The sequence below is a fragment of the Drosophila teissieri genome, chromosome 2L (assembly GCF_016746235.2).
Source record: "Drosophila teissieri strain GT53w chromosome 2L, Prin_Dtei_1.1, whole genome shotgun sequence".
Classification (NCBI taxonomy): Eukaryota; Metazoa; Arthropoda; class Insecta; order Diptera; family Drosophilidae; genus Drosophila; species Drosophila teissieri.
This window is the reverse complement of record NC_053029.1, coordinates 18,548,057-18,572,498: the sequence shown is the minus strand read 5'-3', so window position 1 is coordinate 18,572,498 and position 24,442 is coordinate 18,548,057. Positions and strand designations below refer to the sequence as shown.

The 24,442-nt window shown below is 45.7% G+C and overlaps 11 protein-coding genes across 12 annotated transcripts; 7 read left to right on the top strand and 4 right to left on the bottom strand.

Annotated features, from left to right (window-relative positions):
- The first annotated feature begins 359 nt into the window (after window positions 1-359).
- Window positions 360-1,240, top strand: LOC122626752 (60S ribosomal protein L31). The gene is made up of 3 exons (XM_043807125.1): window positions 360-475; window positions 703-962; window positions 1,026-1,240. Exons 2-3 carry the CDS (start codon window positions 739-741, stop codon window positions 1,174-1,176), a joined length of 375 nt encoding a protein of 124 aa, XP_043663060.1. The 5' UTR covers window positions 360-475; window positions 703-738; the 3' UTR covers window positions 1,177-1,240.
- On the bottom strand, window positions 1,207-13,126 carry LOC122626746. The gene is made up of 13 exons (XM_043807117.1): window positions 12,873-13,126; window positions 10,939-11,792; window positions 10,712-10,886; window positions 10,492-10,658; window positions 10,366-10,431; window positions 9,578-10,312; window positions 8,426-9,515; window positions 7,986-8,368; window positions 7,746-7,927; window positions 6,367-7,139; window positions 6,127-6,303; window positions 1,638-2,055; window positions 1,207-1,579 (listed from the first exon to the last, which is right to left on the bottom strand). The coding sequence occupies exons 1-13, from the start codon at window positions 13,039-13,041 to the stop codon at window positions 1,255-1,257; spliced, it is 5,514 nt and encodes a 1,837-aa protein (XP_043663052.1). The 5' UTR covers window positions 13,042-13,126; the 3' UTR covers window positions 1,207-1,254.
- LOC122626748 (putative N(4)-(beta-N-acetylglucosaminyl)-L-asparaginase GE19290) lies at window positions 2,260-3,880 on the top strand. The gene is made up of 2 exons (XM_043807120.1): window positions 2,260-2,508; window positions 2,562-3,880. The coding sequence occupies exons 1-2, from the start codon at window positions 2,399-2,401 to the stop codon at window positions 3,637-3,639; spliced, it is 1,188 nt and encodes a 395-aa protein (XP_043663055.1). The 5' UTR covers window positions 2,260-2,398; the 3' UTR covers window positions 3,640-3,880.
- Window positions 4,224-6,131, top strand: LOC122626747 (streptococcal hemagglutinin). Its single transcript, XM_043807119.1, has 2 exons — window positions 4,224-4,679; window positions 4,741-6,131. Exons 1-2 carry the CDS (start codon window positions 4,408-4,410, stop codon window positions 5,792-5,794), a joined length of 1,326 nt encoding a protein of 441 aa, XP_043663054.1. The 5' UTR covers window positions 4,224-4,407; the 3' UTR covers window positions 5,795-6,131.
- On the top strand, window positions 7,371-12,822 carry LOC122626751 (RWD domain-containing protein 2B). The gene is made up of 2 exons (XM_043807124.1): window positions 7,371-7,503; window positions 11,948-12,822. Exon 2 carries the CDS (start codon window positions 11,950-11,952, stop codon window positions 12,814-12,816), a length of 867 nt encoding a protein of 288 aa, XP_043663059.1. The 5' UTR covers window positions 7,371-7,503; window positions 11,948-11,949; the 3' UTR covers window positions 12,817-12,822.
- Window positions 7,378-18,505, top strand: LOC122626749. 2 transcript variants are annotated; one of them, XM_043807122.1, is made up of 4 exons: window positions 7,378-7,503; window positions 17,251-17,562; window positions 17,625-17,991; window positions 18,053-18,505. In XM_043807122.1, the coding sequence occupies exons 2-4, from the start codon at window positions 17,264-17,266 to the stop codon at window positions 18,323-18,325; spliced, it is 939 nt and encodes a 312-aa protein (XP_043663057.1). In that variant the 5' UTR covers window positions 7,378-7,503; window positions 17,251-17,263; the 3' UTR covers window positions 18,326-18,505. The 2 variants fall into 2 exon arrangements, with proteins under 2 accessions (XP_043663057.1, XP_043663056.1); XM_043807121.1 differs by lacking the exon at window positions 7,378-7,503 and having other exon boundaries at window positions 17,139-17,562.
- On the bottom strand, window positions 13,236-14,578 carry LOC122626734 (allatostatin-A receptor). Its single transcript, XM_043807109.1, has 3 exons — window positions 14,552-14,578; window positions 13,869-14,498; window positions 13,236-13,809 (listed from the first exon to the last, which is right to left on the bottom strand). The coding sequence occupies exons 1-3, from the start codon at window positions 14,576-14,578 to the stop codon at window positions 13,264-13,266; spliced, it is 1,203 nt and encodes a 400-aa protein (XP_043663044.1). The 3' UTR covers window positions 13,236-13,263.
- LOC122626750 (alpha-tocopherol transfer protein) lies at window positions 14,434-16,607 on the bottom strand. The gene is made up of 3 exons (XM_043807123.1): window positions 15,915-16,607; window positions 15,482-15,854; window positions 14,434-15,134 (listed from the first exon to the last, which is right to left on the bottom strand). Exons 1-3 carry the CDS (start codon window positions 16,211-16,213, stop codon window positions 14,880-14,882), a joined length of 927 nt encoding a protein of 308 aa, XP_043663058.1. The 5' UTR covers window positions 16,214-16,607; the 3' UTR covers window positions 14,434-14,879.
- An 859-nt stretch (window positions 18,506-19,364) lies between the features above and the next one.
- On the top strand, window positions 19,365-20,571 carry LOC122612876 (glutathione S-transferase theta-3). The gene is made up of 4 exons (XM_043786746.1): window positions 19,365-19,577; window positions 19,663-19,765; window positions 19,824-20,140; window positions 20,202-20,571. The coding sequence occupies exons 1-4, from the start codon at window positions 19,460-19,462 to the stop codon at window positions 20,348-20,350; spliced, it is 687 nt and encodes a 228-aa protein (XP_043642681.1). The 5' UTR covers window positions 19,365-19,459; the 3' UTR covers window positions 20,351-20,571.
- Window positions 20,572-20,684: 113 nt separating this feature from the next.
- Window positions 20,685-21,720, top strand: LOC122612886 (glutathione S-transferase theta-1). The gene is made up of 4 exons (XM_043786758.1): window positions 20,685-20,882; window positions 20,934-21,036; window positions 21,098-21,414; window positions 21,474-21,720. The coding sequence occupies exons 1-4, from the start codon at window positions 20,765-20,767 to the stop codon at window positions 21,620-21,622; spliced, it is 687 nt and encodes a 228-aa protein (XP_043642693.1). The 5' UTR covers window positions 20,685-20,764; the 3' UTR covers window positions 21,623-21,720.
- On the bottom strand, window positions 21,671-23,734 carry LOC122612867 (alpha-tocopherol transfer protein-like). The gene is made up of 4 exons (XM_043786735.1): window positions 23,581-23,734; window positions 22,503-22,849; window positions 22,071-22,443; window positions 21,671-22,009 (listed from the first exon to the last, which is right to left on the bottom strand). Exons 2-4 carry the CDS (start codon window positions 22,814-22,816, stop codon window positions 21,755-21,757), a joined length of 942 nt encoding a protein of 313 aa, XP_043642670.1. The 5' UTR covers window positions 22,817-22,849; window positions 23,581-23,734; the 3' UTR covers window positions 21,671-21,754.
- Window positions 23,735-24,442: the final 708 nt, after the last annotated feature.

Genomic DNA, 24,442 nt, shown 5'->3' with positions numbered 1-24,442 from the left:
TCTGGATTAAAATTTTGCGAATTTAAAAGCATTATGCTAAATAATATTGTTTTTATAAAGTCAGCATTTGGGTATGTCCTAACTTTTTAAAAATGAATTTGATTTGTTTAAAAGAGTTAAGCTAGCTTATTTTAGGAACTTTACTCGATTTAAATTAGACACATTCAAAAAAGAAAAACAGAGCCATTTCAATTGAATTGAACAGTGGAACAAAACAATTGAAAATTGGACAAAACAATTTAAAAATTACAAATTCAAAAAACAACTTAAACTTTTGGTATCAGGGTCAATTAGTTTAAAAATTCAAGACGTTATTCTCTTAATATTACTATTTTGGGAATACCCTCGTTACGGAATACCGTCAAGCTAGTTCTTCAGGCAATACGATAGTCACGATAACGCAGTCACACTATTTTCTGCTCCCCTCTAGCATCTCTTCTTCTATCCTTTTCTTTTCGCTGCGTTTCCGGAAGAGGTTCGTAGTTTGCGATTTTATATTTAAATCGAGAAACATCGAATATTTCCACGAAGTAAATGCAATGAAGCTGTGTGCACAATGTTCGGCGTCGAAAAACCGATCACGGCGTATGTTCATTTTCCCTGTGCAGCAATTTCGGAGTCATTTATTTGCGGATGGAATATTCCATAGCAGTTTTGTTTATATTGTGGCATCATCTAAAGTTCGTTGTTAATCATTTGCAGGATATTGAGTAGCACCGTTTCGGGCTAAACAGCACAATGACCAAGACCAAGGGCGAGAAAATCAACAAATCCGCGATCAATGAAGTCGTGACCCGCGAGTGCACCATTCACTTGGCCAAGCGTGTCCACAACATCGGCTTCAAGAAGCGCGCGCCCCGCGCCATCAAGGAGATCCGCAAGTTCGCCGAGCGGGAGATGGGCACCACCGACGTGAGGATCGACACCCGTCTGAACAAGCACATCTGGTCCAAGGGTATCAGGTGCGTAGTCCGAATTTTGCTCTGAACTAGAATCTTCTGTAATAAGCCGTTAATCCCTTCCAGGTCCACTCCATTCCGCATCCGCGTGCGCCTGGCGCGTCGTCGTAACGACGATGAGGACTCTCCCAACAAGCTGTACACCTACGTGACCTATGTGCCGGTGTCCACGTTCAAGAACTTGCAGACCGAGAACGTCGAGTCCAGCGACGACTAAGCAACGTAATTGACGGCCAACAAAACACGGTTAATAAAAAGTAATTTTTATTTAGAAAAAACAATCAAAACAAGTGACTTAAAGTGTGGTAAACTGCGGCTGCAGCAAGTAGACTGCCTTCTGCGTGGCCATGGACAGCAGTCGAAGCTTGTGGCTGGGCAGCTGGAGCACTTCCAAGGCATGACCCTTTGGCAAGGCACTGTCGCCGAGGATTTGCTGGAATCCCGCTGCTCCGCGGTGCTGGTAGATGCTAATCGGTTGCTGTGGCAGGACGTTGGACACGCAGAGCAGTAGATCATCGGATTCTGGCAGATGCATAAAGCGCATTACCCGCGACTGCTGAGCGTCCTGGAGTTCGAGGACTTGGTCCAGTTGGAAGCCGCTCGTGTCTGTGCTGTCGAAGCTGCGAAGCGATAAAAACCTTCATAAATGCAGAATTAGTGAAGTGCTCATGAATATACCTGTAAATACGAATCTCTGCTGCTGGCGATGAAGCCATGAGTGCTACATATCCGCTCTCCATGCCAACACCTCCCTTACTAAGCTCCACTTGGTCCACCTGCCCATCCATCAGCGTGCTCGATAGGGAGTAATCGCCACTACTCCATTTCCAAAGCTCCACCGCTCTGGGAGAACGAAGTAGTATGGGCATCTCATCTGAATCGGCGACCGCTAACAACTGTTTTACAGCCCGCCTGGGCAAAATTGCTTCCCTGCTGTTGTTCTGCTTATCTAGGCATCGGATTACTATCTGGTTCTCTTCTTGTAGTGCCCGGCACTGAAATCCATATGATCTGAAATGTAGTTTCTTTGGGGTTTGTGAATCCTCAGCGATTTGATCCAAGTTTGTGTTCTTTGGCTGTGTCGGTGTGAATAAGCCTACAAATGCAAAGCATTCAGTTATATTTATGTGGAATTTGGGATACCCTTCCTATATTTCCATTTAAGTTGTGGATATTAATTGGCGCTTTGTTTTTTTTTAAGACAAACTTTTGTCTATATCTTAATCTAGGTTGAAATATTTTCTTGATTTAAGATGTTGTTTAGACCCAATTAAAAATTATTAGGACTCATTCAAAGGGTATATCAAAACAACAGATAAGAAAGCAAACCAGTGAGGTTAGACTGCTAGCATTTAAAAGCAAAACTCGACCATTTTCCGGCAGAAACAGAACAGATTCCGATAGACCAACAACTTCTCGTCAGACCATTACAGTTTACCATGAAAAGGCACTTGAAGGCATGTCTGTGGCTCCTTTGTTTGGCCTCCACGGCGTTATCCAGCCTTGCGGAGACCACTTCGCCCAAACCAACGCTGGCTTCGGTGTTTAGGTGAGCAACGCATACAAGCTATTCTTTGTTCGCTAAGATCCACCCCTCTGCAGTGGAAAATCCAAAACAAACGCTGGTAGCACTGCCCTGAAGGCGAATAGGACGGCGGGTGAGCTACCTATGGTCATCAACACTTGGAACTTCACGGCCGCCAATGTGCTGGCCTGGAGGATCCTCAAGCAGAGCAAGGGTGGACTCCGGCAGACGCGGAACGCAGTAGTGGAGGGCTGCTCGAAGTGTGAGAAACTGCAGTGTGACCGGACAGTGGGCTATGGCGGATCCCCGGACGAGTTGGGTGAAACCACGCTGGATGCAATGGTCATGGACGGGGCCACCATGGAAGTGGGGGCAGTTGCTGGCCTGCGACGCATTAAGGATGCCATTAAGGTGGCCCGGCACGTTCTGGAACACACGCAACACACAATGCTGGTGGGTGATGCGGCGTCCGCTTTCGCCAATGCTATGGGATTTGAGTCAGAGTCGCTGGTCACGCCGGAGTCGAAGGATATGTGGTTGCAGTGGACGGCGGAAAACTGCCAGCCAAACTTCTGGAAGAACGTTCACCCGGATCCCAAGGTCTCCTGCGGGCCGTACAAGCCGCGGCCGACTCCCCTGACCCGCTGGAAGGAGGACCGTGCCCGGAATGAGTACGAGATCGGACGGAAAAACCACGACACCATTGGCATGATTGCTATCGACGTGGAAAGCAACATCCACGCCGGCACCTCCACCAACGGGGCGCGTCACAAGATTCCCGGACGGGTCGGAGATTCCCCCATTCCGGGTGCCGGTGCTTATGCAGACAACGAGGTGGGTGCAGCCGTAGCTACCGGAGACGGAGATGTGATGATGCGCTTCCTGCCCTCACTGCTCGCGGTTGAAGCGATGCGAGCAGGAAATCCTCCGGCGGATGCAGCTCAGGAGAGCCTTCGCCGCATTATTAAGCACCACAAGGACTTTATGGGTGCCCTCATTGCCGTGGATCGGTTAGGAAGGTATGGCGCCGCCTGCTACGGAATGGACGAATTCCCTTTTATGGTAAGCAGTCCATCCGGAACAGATGGGCCCACCCGCTTGGAAACGGTCAAATGTATAGCTGGTCAAGACAAAGTAAATATCGTTTCATTGTGAGATGGCGGAAACTGTAAAGGATTTCAATAAAATGTATAATTCGTTGGGAATTCTGTCATAAAACATTGTGGTATTACAAAGCCGGTATTTGTTTGAGCCTATCGGCAGCACGATAGGCGAGTGGTTGTACCGTATAGTGGTGGTACTAAAAATATCGATGTGTAAGAATCCTAACATTATGGTCACCCTTAAGTACAGTGGTAAGTGCAGTTAAAAATCCGCACTTATGTATCACGAGCTGTGATAACTATATAATCGAAATATAAATGTTGGTAAATAAATTAAGTATTAAAATAAATTAAAAAACAATGTTGGAAATATTTGATAATATCTGATCCCAACGGGAATACTTGAATAATTCGACTACATGTAGAACTGGGTACTTCCTAAATTTATTTTATTCGTGGTGTATTAGTTTTTAATTTAAAATAATAAAAGTATTACTATTAATTAAATGAAAATAATTGTGTTTCCTTCTTCAGTACATCGAGCGAGTACTGTGAGCATATATGTTGCCAAAAACTCTCTCATCCCTAAGTTACTGTACCAAAAAGCGGCATTTCTGGTATTTGGATGTCGCACGGTCACATTTTCCGCCAATTTACCGACGCCAAATACAGAAGAGGAAAAGAGAAGCGAACGGTGCGAAAGCGGAGAAAAAACAAGCGAATCTTAGTTACATATATTATTGGTGCGTCGCGTGTAAACAAAAAAGCCTCCAAAATTATCAGGAACGCGCAACCAGCGGGCCGCAAGTCGCTGACTAAGATGGCAATTCAACTGGACAAGATTCTGCAGGACATCGCTAAAGAAAAGGTACTGCATCCAAACAATGGCGGCGCCAGCAAGCAGGAGCAGGAGGAGGCGTGGGCCAGGATCGGGCGTCTTAACAAGCTTTCTGTGCACGAATCTCGCTCCATCTTCATAGTACTGCAGAAAAAGTACGAGCAGGAAAAGCTAAAGGGCAATTCCGCGTGGAAGCTCTTTAGCTTGATGCATCAGATCCACCAGGAGCCCAAGATCTCAATCAAGGAGGAGAAGTAAGTGGAGTAAATAATCCTCAAACCATGAAAAACTAATAATAATTCAAACTTCCCGCAGTGATCAAGTTCCCATGGACGAGGTGGAGGAGTACGAAATGCTGGAGGTGCAGGAGCCTGAGGACGAGGATGACGCCCATCAGTATGGACAAACCGCTAACTCTACCGGCTCGGCGTCCTCTGACGGCGAAAGCCCAACGAAATCCCACAGCACCGGCTCGCCGGAAAAAGAAGAACGGGTGTACGCCAAACCCAACGTCGACACTCCTCGTCCAGCCATTGAGGAGAAAAAGCTGCTCAACACACTGGCTAATAACACACCGCGAAGTAGCTCGCTGTCCGCCGCCGCCGCAGTACTTCAAAAAAAGGGAATCACTGTGAAGAAGACGCCCAGTTCCGGAGCAGGTCTTGTATCCAAACCGACGATTGGGCAACAGGCGCCAGTCAGTGGGCAGAGATCAAGCTCCTCGCGCACCACCATTCAGCTGCCAGATTCTCTAAAGCGCAAACTCTCGGAGGAGTACACCTCGTCATCGGCGCCAAAAAAGCAGTCCAAGACAACGAGCCCGAAACAAGCAGCTTCATCATCAGCCTCCACTTCAGCGCTCACCAGCGTTCCAGATCAACTGCCGGCGGGAAGTAATGTGGTGCACACAACAACTGCCCAACTGATGCAAGTAAAGAAGGAGCGTGAAGACAACCAGACACCGCCGCCGGGCATCAACATCATCACCATTCCAGCGGCGCAACAGATTAACGGTGGCAGTGGAGGACCGAACTCGTCGACAGCCGCCACCATTGCTTCCACCTCAGTGGCTTCCACAAACGGCTTTTCGCCACACATTGAGGAACTGGATTTCAAGAATGACATTATCTTCGACCCGAAGATCAACGCGGGCTCCTCCAATACACCAGAGATTATCAACCTTGGGAACTTTGACAACTCTCTGCCGCCGACCTTTTTCAAGAATCTGTGCAACTCGTCGCGACACGAGTCTCTCGGGCTGTACGTGGCCAATGTGATGAACAGACTCTCTTCGCGTGCCTCCGCCAAGCTTGAGCTGTCCATCTTGCGCGCCATCCTTGATGTGCAGAGCGACGAACTGGAGCAGTAGCCCGACTGATACTCGCAATTTAAATGATTACTCAGCATACTTATTAGACAAAATCGAAGGTAGTTATGTAGGTCTGCCTGAACCCTTTCTCGTATTTATCGTATTATTTTATCCGTGTTTAAACGTCTGCGTTGTGTGCAAACTGGGCAACTTGTATGAGGTATTTACCCACAGTTCTGTTATGAGTGTTCATTACAGTTACGAAAAGATTTTAAAGCTTAATTTAAAATGTACTTCTAATATTTGAGATTTCGAATTTGTCCCTATTTAAGGTTCAATATGCTACTTGATTTTTAAATACGTTCATATGCAAATAAATCTACATAACTTACTTGAAGTTCGGCCAAAAAGATGTTTATCCGGTTGCCAGGTGTACGAGACTACTTTATTCCACGTATGCTCCCAGATGGCCAGGACGTCATCGTTGTCCAAGGAGATGATCTTCATATGCGAGGCCTTGTGAGACAATTGCTGCAGCACTGAAAAGCCTTCCAGCACTTTAGGCGGCTCTGTTGGTTGAGTTGAATACACATAACTAAAGGAGAATTTGAATTGATATGTTTCTAACATACTGGTCAATCTGTTCTTGATAGCTGCCACATTTTCCTGAAGCTGCTGCCAATCCTGAATGTCATTCGTTTTGACACCCCGCTTATTTTTGTAATAATTATCCAGGAACCCATTTCCGTTGCCCGAATCATAGTGACCCACAGTTAGTGGCTGTGTAAAGATCAGTTGGCTCTCCACATGAAGATAGGGGCGGTTTTCTGCCTTGTTGACCAGAAACTCGTTTACTGGCAGATCGTTGACGAAATCCACCCAGAGATTCTTCACATTATTGCTCATAACTCGCTGCTGCTCGGGAAAACTATTCTCTACCAGCAGGGAGCCCGGTACATCCTGCTCCTTGTCCATCAAAATGAGCTTGTCCGTCTGCCAGAGGACACCATTTACAGGCCCCTTAACGGTAAGATCATTGTAGAGATTAACATTATTCAGACAGGTTGTGCTAGCAATGCTGTGGTTCCCGTATAGGTAGGCTGCTTCATTGATCCACTTGGCCACAGGGACCTCCGCCACCTGGCTTTCAGTGGTAGTATGAAGGCGATTTATAATGGAGCTTTGCACGGTTTTCAGTGCTTCGATTGTCATTGGAGAATTGCCACTGTCATTGTAATGAGGTATTCTCACGATATCATTAGCTAGGTTTAAGTTATTTATCTTGACATGGTTCAAATTTCCGAAAACTATGCCCTCTGCCAGTTCCCATTTTCCACTTATAGAGTGAGATCCAGCTGTTTTCAATGAGTGAGCTACAAAATCATCAAAATCTAGAGAGAAGTTGCTGGGAAAAGATAAAGATTTCTTTTAATATTAGTATAAGCCATTTAATAACACCGAACTCTTTACCAAACATTCTAAGGTAATAAGCAATGTATCAATTTTACAAATGTCTTATAGAATTTATAGTAGGACTAATATTTATGAACCGAAAATAAATTATATTTAAATTCAACGATACATGTAAAGATCGATACAAGTTTTGAAACAATCGATAGACCAGTGCTTATGCCATCTCTAGCTCTCAGGCGTTTGGGATTCTTCCTAAGACGTTTTTGTTGTTTCAAATCACAAACCTCTGCTCTGCCGAAACTGCCCGACCGTAAAAAGTGCATTTAACCAAACCCAATAAGCGACCAATTGACGAGGTAATTAAGCACATCTGCCAGTGTCCGAAACAAGTGCAACCCCCGCCCCGCGCTATTTGCAAACGTGTACAGAAATTTCACCTGCCAAACGGAATGCACAGCTGACTTGTGCTGATGCAGTGCCTCTAAAACTGTTAGCGCGTAAACAATTGCGAAAGTGAAACGTGATACCAACAATACCCCTGCCCATTACCCCTGCCCATTACCCCTTGCCCATTGATTATTTGGACAATTTCACTTACCTACTGGAGCTCTCCATTAAAACGTCGCTTCCGCCACGTCGAAGTTTTACGTATTTGGCTACAGGAGGCTGTGTGAATGTGACGTCATGCTGGAAGCTAAGGGGAGTTTTCAGCAGATTGCTTCGCGTCCGGCTGAAGTAGTTACGTCTGATGTGTTCCACTTGGTGTCCGTTTATGGGTCCCTACGGGAAAGGCGTTTTTGTAAACAGTAAAGGTTTCTAATGAGGACAGCCCACTCACTTGGAATTCCAGCAGGCCTTCGAATTGCCCAGATTCCAGTCTTATTTCTCCCAAATTAATTTGCTCGTTGTCCAGCCACACCTGATCTAGGAGGTTTCCCAGATTGTGTCCATTTAGAAGGTGATAAGAGGGTTCTTCGTCAAACCTTACATTCTCTGCTACAAATGTGTGTACATTTCGTCCAGTTAAATACATCTCCAACGCCTCCAAAGGATACCCATTTAGGCTGGTTATGTTAGACAATTCTGCTGCCTCTAGGTTACCTTCTATGCTAACTGGAGTAGAGATGTAACCTCCACCATTATGGTATATAACGTCCTCTGGGACGCGGAGTAAATTTAAATGATCTAACTGTATCTCTGATTGCAACACAATGGGATTCGCTGAGAGGTAATGTTGTTATAGGATACTAACATTGTATTAGCTTACATGCTACTCACCAAATCGCACTAATTGCAGGTGCTCCGGTGCGTTAAGCCTGTAGCTTCGGTTCTCCAGATCTTCTAAGGTATGGTTGTTGAGCTGCCATCTTAGCCAGAGGCCTTGTTGGCTGTCCAAAGAAGTCAGCTCCTGGGGGGCTGTGAAATTCTGGTCGCCCTCATTTTCCAACCAACAGCTACCAAATTTATTAGCTTCAATTCCATTTAGACTGTTTTGAAAGGTGAGGGAACTAATGTTTACATCATGCTCAAAAGTAAAGTCGCCAACGTATTTGATGTTGCCCGCTAGTTGCTGCAACTGCTGCTCCAATTGGATCACCTTCACTTTGTTAATACTGTCACTAAGCCACAGGTTCTGGGCGTGAAGGGTGCCATTGAAGTCGGGTGGCAGATGCCAGCTGTCCAGGGACTTGCTTCCATGTTCGTAGATGGAGGACAGTGTTTGGCCAAAGAGATGGCCATTTAGGTGCAGATCATCCGCGCTCATTTTCCCCACATCCAGGTTGTCTATATACAGTGTTCCATTTGACTTTTGATCCTGACCGGTTTGAAGGTAATCCTCAACTCCCAACCCATTCAATAACACCTGCGATGAAGTGACCTGGTCCGTTTGCACGCCTTGTAATTGAATTGTACTCAAAATAGTTTGGTTGCCACTCTTGCTGAGTAGCATTTCCGGGAGGCTTTCCGTATCAATCCCATTTAGCCATTTAATCTCACCGAACCCATCAATAATCTCTACATTCTGGGGAAATATTTTACTGGCCTCCACCAACTGCACTTCACCAACGTTCAGTTTAACCAAATGTTGCAGATCTCTTGTGTTGAGGAAGCTTAGCTCGGTATTGTTGGCTATAAGAGTTTCTACAAAGTTAAGACTCACATCCTCCAAAGGTTTATCCAATCGCATGCTTCGACTCAATGCTTCTGCTGCGGATTTCTGAGTAGACTCGTCCACAAAATCTTTCATTTGCAGTAGCCGTCCAATGGTTACATCGCCGTCGACAACAAAATCACCATTAAGTTGCAGCGATTTGTGGGTAACTTTTGCGGGTGACATTGCTCTCAATTCAGCTCCCATAATTTGACCCTGAAGAAATATATGTTTAAAACCTATTACTTTCCAAGAATAAAATATCTGTGGTTGCTTACCGCAATGGTAATCGGTTCCATTACGCGAACGTTCTCGAATCGAACAGCACCTTCGATGACCTGAGTGTGATTTGCCTGCTTGGTGAGGACATCAAAGCGCTGACGATCGACGTGGATGTGATTAAGCCGCTGGTTGATGAGCAGCCGGTTCACTTGAATTGGTTGGGAAAACTGAACATCGTGTTGGACAATGAAGTCTCCACTATCTACTGGAATCAGCTGTCCCAACGGGCGATCGTTAATCTCGTTGCTATTGATTTGGACAGCGTCGGATTCAAGATGATCCAAGTCTACAGTTGCCTTGATAAACTGCACATCTTTGCTGCTGCGCTTTATAGTGAGATCAAAAAGTTCTGTCCATTTGAGGCCATTCAGTCGCCCGCCAAGTTGTAGGTCCTTCACTAATAGCTCCTCCAGCAGAGGTTTTCTTTGTTTTCCGGCGGGTTCGGTGTATTTCGCGCTTACATAAACGTTATTGGCAGTCACAGAGTCGTAAACAGGGTTCCTCGTATCAACTCCATTGATATGGTCTGCTTTAACTGTGCCGTGCACCACCAGAGTGTCCACCGTGACTTCATCGAAGCTGAGTTCCTCATTTGGTTGACCAACGGATCTCTTATTGGGATGTCTGGAACCTGCTGAGATCGCTTTTTGTTCGATTTTATCCAAGGCCTGCTTGGTTAGCTTTAAAGCCTTCCAGTAATTAGGTGTGAGCTTCATGTGCTTATCCTCGAACTGAAAATAAAAGTTTTTTATCAAAATAATTTGATTTTCTTGCTACTTCTTACCGATTTGGCGTTCACTTGTTTGATAACCGACCATTTCAGATTCTCCTCCCGGTGCTTTAACTTGTCCTATAAATACATGGTAAAGAATTCATGTATTTATCGAATTTTATAAAACACAAAACTCACGTCCAGTCTTTTTAAGAGCTGCTCTAAATTTACTTGCTCCAAACGCTTTCTTTGCTCCTGAGCCCAGTCAATGATTTGCTGGCGGAGTATGTTGGCATGCTCATCTTGTTTGTAGAGAGGCTGGAAGATGTTTGTCTCGTTGGCAGCCATATTCTCATTCGCAATCACTGTATATAGGAAAATATCAGTTTAGGATGTAAAGAAAGCTAAAAATGCATACCCAAATAGCTATGATCCTTCTCCTCATAGCTTCTCATACGTGCCACACCACGACTTAAAGCTCCCTCAGTGAACTGCACCTTAGATTCCTCGAATCTCCAGTCGTTGAGGTTATAGATCTTGACATCCTGTTTACTACAAGCAACCAGGAGTAGAAACTTCTCCGATATTGAGTGCTAAGGGATTCAACATATATTAAACGCCATTAAAAGTTTAATCCGAAATTACCTGAACTGGCAAAACCCTCTCCAATGCATAGAAACTCAATCGCTGATAAGGCACAAACTGTCCCTTTTCGAAGACATAGATCACGGTGTCTGCTTCGCCCACCTCGGCGCCAGTTCCACCAAATGTGTTGCCTAGGATGAGAAAGTGCCTGCGGCTGACCTCGTTTACTGGGAGACTGAAGTACTTTACGTCCACGGCTCCATTGCTGCGCAGTCGCTGGAAGAGCTGGAATCTTTGGGACTTGGCATCCCATCTGAAGATCTCTGAGTGGGTTGCAGTGCGTCCCTCTGAATCTGCGTAGTTGGCTACGGCCACATAGTCGGTGTAGTCGATGCCGAAGGCCTCCATTCTTCGAGCATTGCTGCAGCGAATCGCACCCAGTCTCTGGAAACTCTTGCCCATCCACTTGAAATAGGGACACTGAGCTTCCGATTCGAAAACATGCAGTAAAGTAAGTTCCTGGCTACTGATCCGAAGGTACATTCCCCTCAGATGGGTTCCCGAAAAATATTGCACTGTCCGTATTCCCGTTTCCGGGGAAATCTCATAGATGGGTGATCCTTCACGGGCCTGACTTACGGGTTCTGTAAGATTGTAACTCACTGCAACGTAGCCACGTCCAGCGAAAGCCAGGCAATCCAGTGCCACGGCTTTAGGTGTTTCCCATTCCACAAGGAGCTGGAAGTCCTGCTCAGATGGACGCCAGATATAGACGGCAAAGTGACGCAGTCCTGCGGTATTTTTATGCAAAGCCGTAGCGTACTTGACTGTGGGTAGTTGGAGGACGCAAATATCGAGGGGAAAGGGCACCGGCACGGAGGCCACTCGTGTTAGTCCATCGAAACTGAAGCTAGCTGGGAGAGGCATAGACAATAAGTTTTATAAAAACTAATCACATACGATTCTTCTTCAGCTCTTTGTACTTTAAATCGCTTTCATCCTAGGATAGGGCAGTACGTTATGCGTCGCCGCTGACTAAACCAAACAATTCTTTCTAACTCTTCGTTAGCCATGGCCGAGGAGGAGCTGCAAATCTACCATCGCTGCGTTGGCCTGCAGCTGGAGGAGCTGGAGCTGCTGAGCTCCATATATTGCGCGCCCGGAGAGCTGCATATGCTCGATGCCGGCGTGGTGGCTGACTTCAATGAGTTCCTGGAGGAAGATAAGACCAAACCTGCTACTAGCCTTCTTTCCCATTTGGAGTATGTGGTGAAGTTAACTCTACCGGGCAAACAGTGCGTGGAAGTCCGAGTGGAGCTGCCGCATTTATATCCACTTTTGGAACAGGCACGCATCAGTGTACACACTACGCTACTGGGAAAATCAAGGGAGCAGCGTTTAAAGAGTGATTTAGAGCAGTATCAGAGTGATAGGCGCGAAGAGGACGCCGAGCCGTACATCTTCCAGCTGTTGAGCTGGCTGCAGGAGCACATAGAGGATCTGTTAAAACGACCAGCATCCGAGTTTGAGGTGCTGCTAGTAGCATCACAAGACGCGCAACAACCACCAGCTACGCATCTTGAGCGAATGTGGATTTATTCCCACCACATTAAATCCACCGCCAAGCGGCAGGAGCTGATTCGACAGGCCCGTCAGTTGGAACTCACAGGATTCAGTAGACCCGGAAAACCTGGCATCATATGCGTGGAAGGTGATTCCGCGAATGTTCACGAATTCTGGCGCTCAATCAAGGCCCTTCGGTGGCAAAAGATCTGCCTGGTGCGGAGTGAGCCTCGGCAGCGCAAGCGGGGATTCGAGGATTTCAGCGAACAGCTTTTCAATGCCGAAGAGGGCGTCATGAACATGGGCCAGTTCATTCGGTTCCTCGAAGCCCATGGATTTGGCTACATGAAGTCTGAATTGTTTGGTTTAGCCTGAGCAAAGTGCCCAGTCAAATTTGAAATGTAAATAAAGTTTGTTATATCATTACAAACCTTGGTCGAAAAAATGAGGCACATCAGCCGCCCGTTTGTGGAGCGATGTCTGATCTGAGTTCAGGAAGTGTGTGGGATAGGTTTCCTGGAAGCTTACTTCTAAACTGATCGCGCGGGCGATCACACCAGCAAAGATCAATATAAACAAATAGCGACACATTTGATACATATATTTATTTATTTGTAAACTATACAAAACGTAACATTGAAACTGTTCCACGTGCACTGGCTGCAAAATAACTTTTACTACCAGGCATGATACTCTACGGTTCTTAAAGCTCCATTTAAAGATATTGTCAGATGTTTGGGTACCCTATTTCATAGTGGGTGTATATTTTGGTATTTTTGCATTAGTGGCATCAGCATTTTAAAGATTTCTCTTTGATTTCTATTATATAAACCCGTCTGCTTCGATTTCTGATGCAAGTAAATCAGTAGGGTTATTTTGCATTATCTTAGTGGACTTGGCCGACTGTTTTTCCGAAGATATATCCTTGCTTATGTCCTCTTTTACATTTCCTGCCTGTTGAGCTGCTTCAGGGCTCCGTCTGCCCTTCTTCATAAAGGCACAGTAGCAGCAGTGATTTGGTGTTCCCGAAACCTTCTTCATTTTCGCAGCAAATCGCCATCGCCGAACCCACGAGATCTGGTAGTAGGCCCTTCTAAAGTTCTCATTGTTGAATCCATAGATCAGCGGATTGACGGCGGCGTTCAGAAACATCAAATACTGTGAGATGTACCAGAATAGCTGCATTCCACTGCTGACAGAGACATCCTCACCGAAGTATTTTTCCCGTAGTACAACTAGGATTGTAAATGGCAGCCGTAGAGCTGCGAAGACCACGACCACAATGAACAATGTCTTGGCCACGCTGCGTTTATAGCTCACTGTAAGCGGGTTCTCCCGACTAAGGACCCGCTTTTCATACCGATCAAGCTGTGTTTGAGGTGGCTCATTAGTAGAAACCCCTAAATCAGTTTACTATCGTTGCTTACCTTATAAAATATGGCTATGTAGCAGATAAGCATGATGCCTAGTGGCAGCCACACCAGAATGGTGATTAGAACATACCAGTACTTGGGCAGGACGGAGGTGTTCTCCTTGCAATATCGCTCCGTAAAGTTCTTCCAGACGCGCACCCTGTAAGACCGATAGAAAGCCAAGGGTGATGCCAATAGGATACCCGAGACCCAGGTGCAGACCACCACTATCTGGACGCCCCTTATGGTGAGGCGCGTCTCCATTGGGAGCACGATGGCCGTGAGACGATCGTAGCTGACTACCGAGAGATTAAGCACGGCTGTGATGAGGAAAACCACAACCAAAAAGCCCTCCAGCTTGCAGCCCACGCATCCCAACTGGTAGTTCTGATAGAAGTCGTTCACCATAAACATTGCAGGGCAAATGGCCAGGGTCAGAAGATCCGCAACGGCCATATTTGCAATAATCAGGTTGGTGGGTGATCGCAATGAACGGTTGGTGGCTATCAGAAAAAGCATGGTGAAGTTTCCATACAGACCAAAGGCAATCAGTGGCACAAACGTGCAGATCTTCCAGGTGATCTCTCCGTTGGACTTGTGCAGCCAAATGCGCTCGGCTGGGAAGTCCCACTTGCCAAAGTCGAACTAGGGGCAAAGGTTAAACTACTGTGCAATTGGATACTATTGCTCATACTAACGTCGTCGCTGCTTGAAAACAAGGCCATTCCGTTGGATTCCTGCTTCGACGCCTTCCGCAGAGGAACTACCTTCGCGTTCGCCAAATTAACATGACCAAAACTTGATCCCACTTAATTTTGTTAGCTGATTGACAAAGCTATTAACAGGTGTCACAGATAGGGCTAGCTAAAAGCTAATGGCTCTGTGATTTGACCATCTGTCGCGCCGCTCTCGGCGCTTCTCATGAAGTATACTTGGCCTTTTCGAGGAGTGCTTTTGATTTTTATTGAGGTATTTCCCAATTTCATATTTCTTCAAATACTAATATAATTAGAAAACGTTTCGACTTTAATCGATGTCGAGTTTTCGGAAGGATCCCTCAACGCCGAAAATGGAATCCGCATTAACACGCTTTCCAGGTCGCAGATGCTCGTCCACTCCGTACTGGGAGTCCTCTGCGAAATAGCTCTTATAGGACATCAATTGCTTCTCCGCCTCCGCCTGAATGTCGGCTATACGTCCATTGTTGCCGCCATATTCTTCCGGCAGGTATTCGCGTGGTATCACCTCACTTAATTGCTCCAGGTTTTTATACACGTGAAACTGGAAAAGCAGAGCGCCGTATGGGATGAGTCAGGCAAATAGATTATTCTCCAACTTGCACTTTCCCCTTGTGCCTACTTAAGACCCCGGCCTAACGTTTCAATGATAAGAGCCCATGGCGTGGTCAACTGACCTTAGGCAATGCTGCTCTGCACACTGTATAAAGTTAGTTGCTTTGATTTCAGAAATATTAAATAATAGTTCAAGGGTGAGAGAGTGCCAGAGCTCTTCAACGCCTATCAGCTGCCTGCTAGACCAGCTGATAATCTCGGTGAAGTGTCCGATAAGGGAACGAAAATAAATTAGCAAAAGTGGCTACGAGTATTCAATTATTCTAGCTTACTCACCCGCTGCTGGAGCTTGCTGGGCATGAGGCTCTTGGCCAGATTCAGTAACGCCACTCCCTCCTTGGGGCAATTGATCAGGTGGATTCCCTTCAGGCGAGTGGGCTGAGCCTTTTCTGCGAATATTCCCATCCTTTTGATGAGCGTGAAATCTAGTTGGGCCAAAAAACTTAGGCTCAATTTGGCCATGTCAATGATCTCGACGTAGCCGCTAATGTTGCTGTGGTCATCCTCACGGATTGACTGTTCCGATATCATGGTTTGGTAGCGGAAGAGATCCAATAACTTGAACTTCTTGGGATCGAATTTCTCATAGTTCGTAAGCTGCAGGCGTGGTCCATCGGTGCCCCAAGGTTTGGGCAATCGAACATAGGTTCTAAATAGGAAATTACGTGTTTTAAATATTCTTGATAAGGATGATGACGTCTAAACTCACCCAGATCGACACAAGATTAGGTTCTTATCGTCCACCAATCGTTTGCCAAAGAGCTCTGGCATAAGCGTCTTGATAGTGTAAAAGTGATCCAACTTGGACTTGGTCTTCTCTAGGCTGAACTTGCAGCCTCGTAAGAAGCCAACCAGGAACTGGTCATCCTGACGGCCCCTCAGATGAGGTTGCTTGGCCAACCAATCCCGAAGAGCTGCCAGATCCGCTGGCACTCGCTCCTCCACCTCATTTAGTTCCGTTTCAGCAATGCGACGAAGTTCGGCGCTCAGGGGTCGCAGTTCGGCCATTTCTGGGAAGTCGCTTGCTTCGTGGCAGCTGGACGGCTACTAAACGCTCTTCCTAATCGCATGGCGGCCAAAATCCCAGGCCGAAACGGAACCGTTAAAAGCTAATCTGGTGCTTTTATGGCCACTCATTCTGTTGATAGCGCGCACGACCATTTCCACCACTCTCTTTTGCTCCGACGGCCCATCAAATCCAACCCGATCTGTTGTGTGGGCGGTCGAAGTCTCTTGCCGGAGGAGATAAGATTAGGGCTCGACTGCATCTGTGGCGCGTATGAGTGCAGCTGGCGAAAAGGCGGTAGAGTCTGTGGATAGAAACACGCCACAGTTCAAACGGTTGTGAGTATGCGTATCTTATCGCCGGATCGGAAAAGCACAGTTGGCTGGAATTACCCAGTTGTGGGTTTTAAAAGTTAATGTCATATTAAGTGGATGTGTTTTCTAAAAATAGAAAACATAATTGAAAAAAATTTTAGTTTATCGAAGGAGTAAGAAATTTTTAAAACCCCCTGAATTAACCATTTTAATGCGGGTTGCTTTAGGAGTAAATTTAAAATATCCACATGATTATCATAAGCACATATACAAATAATTAAAACTTCATACTACTACTATATATCTTATTTCAACGCAGGAAATATGAATGAAGTTTAAGTACTGACATCTATTACCAATTCATGCGCTTATCCGAAACTAGTGAGGTTCACTATTTCCTAGTGTACTTATCATTCCCACGGAACATTGCTATTTGTGTTTGCTCTTTCGGTCAATGATATCGCATAATCTGGTGCTCAAATGGCTTGTCACTGTGAGTTTGCTCCGTGTCGCAGTGTTTTTCGGGTACTTCTGCACCAGTGTGCCCGCTATCGAATCGGGAGGGTTCCCGATCCGATCAGAATCGGATACCAGTCCAAGCAGGCGACCGCAAACTTTTCTGTTAGTCGTGTTCGCACCTGGCCATAGAACACACATCCCTTAGCACACTCCAAGCCTTCGGTATCGTATCTCAAAATTTAAGGCAAGTATCGATCGATTTGCAGATCCCCTGTGACCATGGCCAAGATACGATCGCTGGTGCCGGAGCTGGCCGAGGTGGCTCGGTCGCAGCTCTGCGAGGATCCGTCCTTAATGGTGGCGAAGATCGAGGCCCTGAGGACCTGGATCGTCGAACAGAACTACCTGGAGGCGCGGACCGACGATCAGTTCTTGGTGGCCTTCCTGCGCTTCTGCCACTGGGACGTGGAGGAGGCCAAGAAGAGAGTACTCTTCTACTACACCTACAAATCCAAGGAGAGAGAACTGCTCAAGGGTCGCCTGGTAGACGATAAGCTGCTAGAACTGGCTCGTTCAGGGTAAGTCGGGGACTCCCCATTTTCTGGAGATGGGTGTTTAAGAAAATCGTGTTCTTTTGCAGAATCTTCGCCACATTGCCCAAACCTATTGGCCCTGGTGGCCCCCGTATCCATTACACACGAATGGGCCACATTGAACCTTCCAAGCACAGCGTCAGCGACATTTTCCGCTTCCACGCTTTTCGCGCAGAGATCGAGATCAACACGGATGACAACTGGAACGTATCCGGCGTTGTGGAGATCATCGATTTCACCAAGATCCCCTACTCCCTGCTACTGCAGTTCGATCCTGGCATGTTCAAGCGGATGAATGCATTCCTAGAGCATGGTATTCCAGCGAATTTGGTGGCCACCCACATTGTTAATGCCTCCAGGGAGACGCAGTTTGTCCTGGGCCTAGTTCGGAATGTCATGAAGCAAAAGGAGCTGGTGAGTCTAAAGGGAAAATAATCTATTTCGAACTACTAACCCTTTGCTACCCTTCCTGCAGTTACACATCCACTCTAACGTGGAGTCTCTGCAAAAGGCCATTGGCAAGGAGTATTTGCCCGTAGAGATGGGCGGCGAGAATGGCTCTTTGGCGGATGCGATGACGCGGTACGAGACACAGTTGACCAGCTTTTCCACATACTTTAAAGAAGACGAGCGATATGGAGTGGATGAGAAATTGCGGGCGGCCAGTGAGAATAATCAGGATAGGGCCGCACCGTTAGCGGCCAGCGTTCCTAACGACGGAACTTTCCGGAAGCTAAACTTCGATTGAGGCAATGATCGGGCAGTTAGTTTTATATTCTGATGCACATCCTATAAATACGCCCTTCTAACACACAGCCCTATATATACACACTGAAATGTATAGACACTACAGCGATCTTTGGTCATAGCAGAACCTGATATTTTATAAATGAAACCATAAAGGAGGAACATCGAAACTCAAAGCAAATTGAACAATATTATAGACAAGTGCACACTAAAACGAAAAAAGAAGCAAATGGATCGCCATCAAATGGCACAAAAACCTCACAAGTTTGTCGATTTTAATTTATTGTTGTCCTTTTCAACGCACATACTTATACACATTCTAACGTCCGGTCGCGCGGGGTGTAAACTATCCCCAAACGATTCATATTACCATGATCCCACAAAGCATTTTCATGACGAAATCCTCAACGTCTTCTACTTGCGTGCTAAGTTGTTGTTGGCTTTTATTTTATCGCATACTTTTATAAATACGGTACATGAGTATATATATATTTTCGATATTTTTTCAGTTGGTTAAGTGTCGTTTCTACTAATTTTTGATACTAGTTTACACATATACATGCATCTCTATATTTATGGATAATACATACATAGTTAAATGACTATATTTAAAAGTGACAATGTACTGTAGACCCCATGTTGAGTGCGTTAATAAATTAAAACGAATTTGTTTAAATGTCGGTATAACAGAAACGTAAATTGTATTACTTGGGGTTCTATTCCTTATATATGGGGGTAAAGTGTTTTACCTGGTCGAGATAAACGCTTTGGTGCTTGATGTCTGCTTGAAAAATCGCTGTTTGAACTAAAGTTCTGATAAGCAATATCAATAAACTTTGGGTTATGTGAAGAGCAAGGTGAAAGTATTTCATGTTATTGATCATTGGTTTGTTCTAACATACTTCCTACCTGACCATTTTGAACTTCTACTTTTGCCCGCCCTTTCCGATTCCACTTAGAATGGGATGACTATATCAACTTAGGTCCAGTGTTGCATAGCGACCAAATTGAACTTTGGACCGGCATAAAGCTTGTTGCTTCGAGCTTTTTTGACATTTCCTCAGCGGCTAAAAATTCTATATTGTTTTCGTGTTTACCGGTTTTGCTTAATTTAACTGAGAAATAAATTGCCAAAATGTCGAAGGCAATTAAGTACTATTACGATTTTCTGTCGCAGCCATCCCGCGCCCTTTGGATTGCCATGAAATTGGGCAAAACCCCTTTTGAAGACTGCCCAGTTGCTCTGCGAAAACGTAAGAATAAATAAAAAGTTACTTACATATAAAGCATATATGTACATCTGCTGATCTACTAACATATGGGCTCGTTATATTCCAGAGGAGCAATTGACCGACGAGTACCGGAGTATCAATCGATTCCAAAAGGTGCCGGCCATCGTAGATGGTAAATTTCAGTTGGGCGAGAGTGTCTCCATAGTGCGGTAAGTTCAAGTTTCCAGAGCTTGGATAATACGGTGCTACAACAGATACATATTTTAGATATCTCGCGGACAAAGGAGTCTTCAGTGAACAGCTGTACCCCAAAGCCTTAGAGGATCGGGCGCGAGTGGACGAGTTCCTGGAGTGGCAGCACTTCAATGTCCGCCTGGTCTGCTCCCTGTTTTTCCGTCAGGTGTGGTTACTTCCGGCAAAGGGACTGGCGCCGGCTCCAAAACCCGAGGTTGTCAAGAAGCTTATCAAGGATGTAGAGGGCAATTTGGGTCTACTGGAACGCCTCTGGCTGGAAAAGGAGTTTTTAATCGGAGACAAACTTACCGTGGCAGACATCTTTGGCGCTTCAGAAATCAATCAGATGAGTAAGACTGAGGTTATTGCAGAATATAAAACGAATTCCATTAATCATCATTCATAATTTAGAGCTCTGCCAGTACAACGTAAATGAGAAGCAATTCCCCAAGGTGGCCAAGTGGATGGAACGTGTTCGAGATGCTACCAATCCTTACTATGATGAGGCCCACAGTTTTGTCTACAAGACCTCTCAGCAGGCAGCCAAGGCCAAAAACTGATTCCTTTACGATTTTGACTAGTTTCTTAGTTTATTGCATTTATTAGGATTTTAAATCCATGTTGTGCCTTTTTATATGTTCATTGTGTTCAGTTCTGTGCTGCGAAACCGCTAATTGTAAATATAATTAGGCTATTATACGAGAGAGAGTTACGACTGCTCTGAACTGGGGTACTATCATTTGACAGCTAAATAATATAAGATGATATAATATAATAGTAACATTGGAAGTTAGGTTCCACTTTTGAATTTGCCCCCTAGAGTGGGACAACTATAATAGCCCAACCAGTGCTGCAAGGTGGCACTAATGATCTTTGGACTGGAGCTTTGTTGATTTCTCTTTTTCCCATCTGGTTGGTTTACCGGCTGTTTGGCAGCGGCAGTTGGGATTGAGGAACGAGGGCAATTGAGCAGCATGTCCAAGTCAATTAGATTCTATTACGATTTGTTGTCCCCGATCGCCCGTGGTCTATGGTTAGGTTTAAAATTGGGCAACTCGCCCATTGAGTATTGCCCCATTGCCCTGCGAAAATGTGAGTGAAAGTAATCATCTCCACCGCCCCGACTCATTTACGATTTATTAGTTGAGCAATTGACCGACGAGTACAAGAAGATCAATCGATTCCAGAAGGTGCCCGCCATTGTGGATGGTGACTTCCACTTGTCGGAGACCATAGCGATTATAAGGTAGGGGGACGCCAACATTGGGATTGCTTCTCTCATTTGGATCGTACATTGCCCCTTCCAGATACCTTGCAGACAAAGGTCAGTTCGATGAGAAGCTCTACCCAAAGTCAGTGGAGTCTCGTGCCCGGGTGGATGAGTTCCTTGAGTGGCAACACCTGAACATTCGACTGGCCTGTTCCCTGTACTTCCGAGATGCCTGGCTGTTTCCCATGAATGGAATAGCGCCGAAGCCCAAGCCAGAACAGATTCAAGCACTGATTGAGGGAGTGGAAACCAATCTGGGTCTCCTGGAGCTCCTTTGGCTGGAAAATGACTTTTTGGTGGGGAAAACCCTGACAATGGCTGATATCCTTGGCTCTTCCGAAATTAACCAGCTGAGTGCGTTAAGCTAGAGTGGAGTTAACTTAATGAAACTAATCATTTTTATTGCATTCAAGGGCTCTGCCAATACAGAGTGGACGAGGTAAAGTTCCCAAAGGTGGCTAAATGGTTGGAACGCGTAAGGGATACCACAAATCCCTACCATGACGAGGGACTGACTTTTATTGACCGAAAATCTAAGCAGGCAACGGCAGCAAAGTTGTAAGGACTGAAGTACTTACCAGATCCGGGCTAATCAATTTACAATTATCAATTTAGTTTTTAGTTGTTTAGTTTTGATTTGTCTGCGTTTGTACAAATATTAAAAATTACTGTGTTTGATATGTTTCGCTCTAGACTAGTCAATATCTAGTTTTCTAAAGGAACCTTCGATTCCAAAAAGTGATTCGGCATTAACGGGCTTTCCTCGCCTTAGCTTTTCATTCGTGCCATAAGAAGCCTCCTCCTCGAAGAACGGCTTGTAGGCCAGGAGCTTGGTCCTCCATGTACTGACGACGTCCTGGATGGTTCCATTGCTGCCCCCATACTCAGCTGGCAAGCATTCCTTAGGCACGTACTTGTAAAGGCTGTCCAGTTTGGAGTGGATGTGAAACTAAGGGGGTAGAAAGTGTTCATTAGTGGTTACATTTTCGAGATATGTCTGAAAAACTCACCCGCTTCCGAATCTTTTCGCTCATCAGACTCTTGGCAATGGACATGAACTTCTCGGCACTGGAGGGCGCATTTACAAAGTGGAAGCCCTTGGGCCTATAGGGATACGCTTTATCGCCCAGAACGGCTAGTTTCTTGACCAGCACCGCATCGAACTGGAATAGGTGACCTGCCCCAATACCCTTCATGTCGATGATCTCCACAAAGCCGGATATCATAGCGTTGTCGTCTTCCCTTATCTGAATCTCACCGAGCATCGTGTTTACCTGGACGACCTCGGCAATGGAGTACTTCTTGGAGTCGTATTGGCCGTAGCGTGAGATGTGAATCCGAGGACCATCAGCCTGCAGGGGCTGTGGCAATCGGAGCAGGCAACTGTAATATTAGAAAATATTAATGGATATGTCTGGTGGAATGTCTCTAGTAGAGCTCACCCTGTGTCCAGAATACTTAGCTGCTTCTCACCCACAATGCGATTCTTGTAGAGCTCTGGCACGGCTCCCCTCATCGCATAGAAGTTGTCCAACTTGAGTTTGGTTTTCTCCAAGCTGTATTTGCAGCCCCGCAGAAAGGCCACCAGGAACTGGGCATCCTGGCGGGCTTTGAGATGAGGTTGCTTGGAGATCCAAGTGCGTAGCGTTTCGATATCCTCATCGATTCTTTCGGGAACCTCTCCCAGCTCGTCGTGCGCCTTTTTCGCCAGCTCTGGACTCAGGCTGCGTATGGAATTCGAATAGGCCTCCGACATGGCTACTTTTGGCTGGGTTTCCCTTATCACCACCTGTTCGATGCAAAGCATAGGTTTGATTTATTGAAATTTTTCCAGGTGCGATTAGTCAACCGGTTGCTTTTGGCCCTGATTTCCGCCTAGTTATGACAGTAACTGGTGTCTCTTGAGGAACGATTAGATAGCAGCCATGCCATATGGCCACCATTTCTTCGTCACTGAAGTTTGACATGGTCTTGGCTATGTTTCCGATTAGATTGAAATAGCTGCTACTTAAGTAGAGATCTAAATCTCTGTAGAATTTGCAGTGTGTCACAGTCTTAAATCGATTAGTAAATGCGAGGACCGTTAACAGTAGTATTAAGTCAGGAACACAAAAACAATCAACTTTGCTTTGTCTTATCAATGTATTAACTGCTTAGCCAGAATCAAAATATTTGTGTAATAACCGGTAATTTTATGCCATAAATGTTAAAAGGCAAACAAGGATAAGGAAACAATAGATCCACAAGCAATTTCTGGAGCTAGTAAGCTCTAGATTAGCACGTAATTTTAACTATCCGGATTATTAACTGCCGTATGTGTTACATGGTAATTAGTATGGGCGCTCAGACCCTATCCGAAATCAAGAACACACCGCCCCCGGGGCAACAAAAGATACCGCTTATCGGCAGGGATCACCAATCAGTTCTCAAGTGCTCGTAAACCCAGATACCAGGTTGTCTTGCACCGGGATCAAAGCAACCGTTCGGGTCTAGCTTTGCGTTGTCGCGACCTCTACTCACAATTGTCTTTAATTTAATACGAGCTGGCCTATATGCATATATGCATATATGAATGTATATAATAGATATCGTATACTTGATAAGTGCCGCCTCCTCGCCAAAATCGAGTGCTGTACCGCTGGGCTTGACTGTGGGCGCGCGACTGTCACCGACTCGCCGTGGAATCGCCTACTTTGGTTCTGGGTATGGTTCTGGGGACGGGACTACATGGAGAACGGCGGAACTGTGGAGCTGTGTGGACGTCACGGCTGCGAGGCGAGGTGACGCAAAGCCTAATGACAGTCGAGCAGCGGGAGCGATATACGCCGGTAGAACCGAGCGAAAGATCTCGCATGTCGTTGCCATTGCCCGATCCAAACAGCTGGTGATTGTTACACTAAATTAACACCTTGTGTCAAACGGCAGCTAATTCCCGGCGATAAGATAAAGTCATCGGAGGCCATTAACAGCGGAGTTATCATTACAGTACCATTACGATCGCCGTGGATCTATAGCGGATGTAAAGTGCTCCAGATAGCGGTGGCACAAAGATGAGCCGAACGGAAGTCTCCGTTTAAGCGGACATGCTTTGTACATTTTCTCTAATTTGCATATCCTGTATATCCTGCAGGGCTGCAAACATTTTCGGGTGGCAACCGTCGTTGTTATTGGCACACTAACTTTTCAGATTCTCCTCAGTCTTGTCTATATCTAGAGATAACGATATTATCGCGTATGATACATTTGTTTATTTCAGTAATACGTATACATGTATAGGGTACGATAATATTGGATCGAAGTGAACTCCCACTTCGGGTTTTTAGCTCCGTCATCATGGCTATATCAAATTTGTGTGCCCATCAGGGCCGTGAAATTGGGTCGG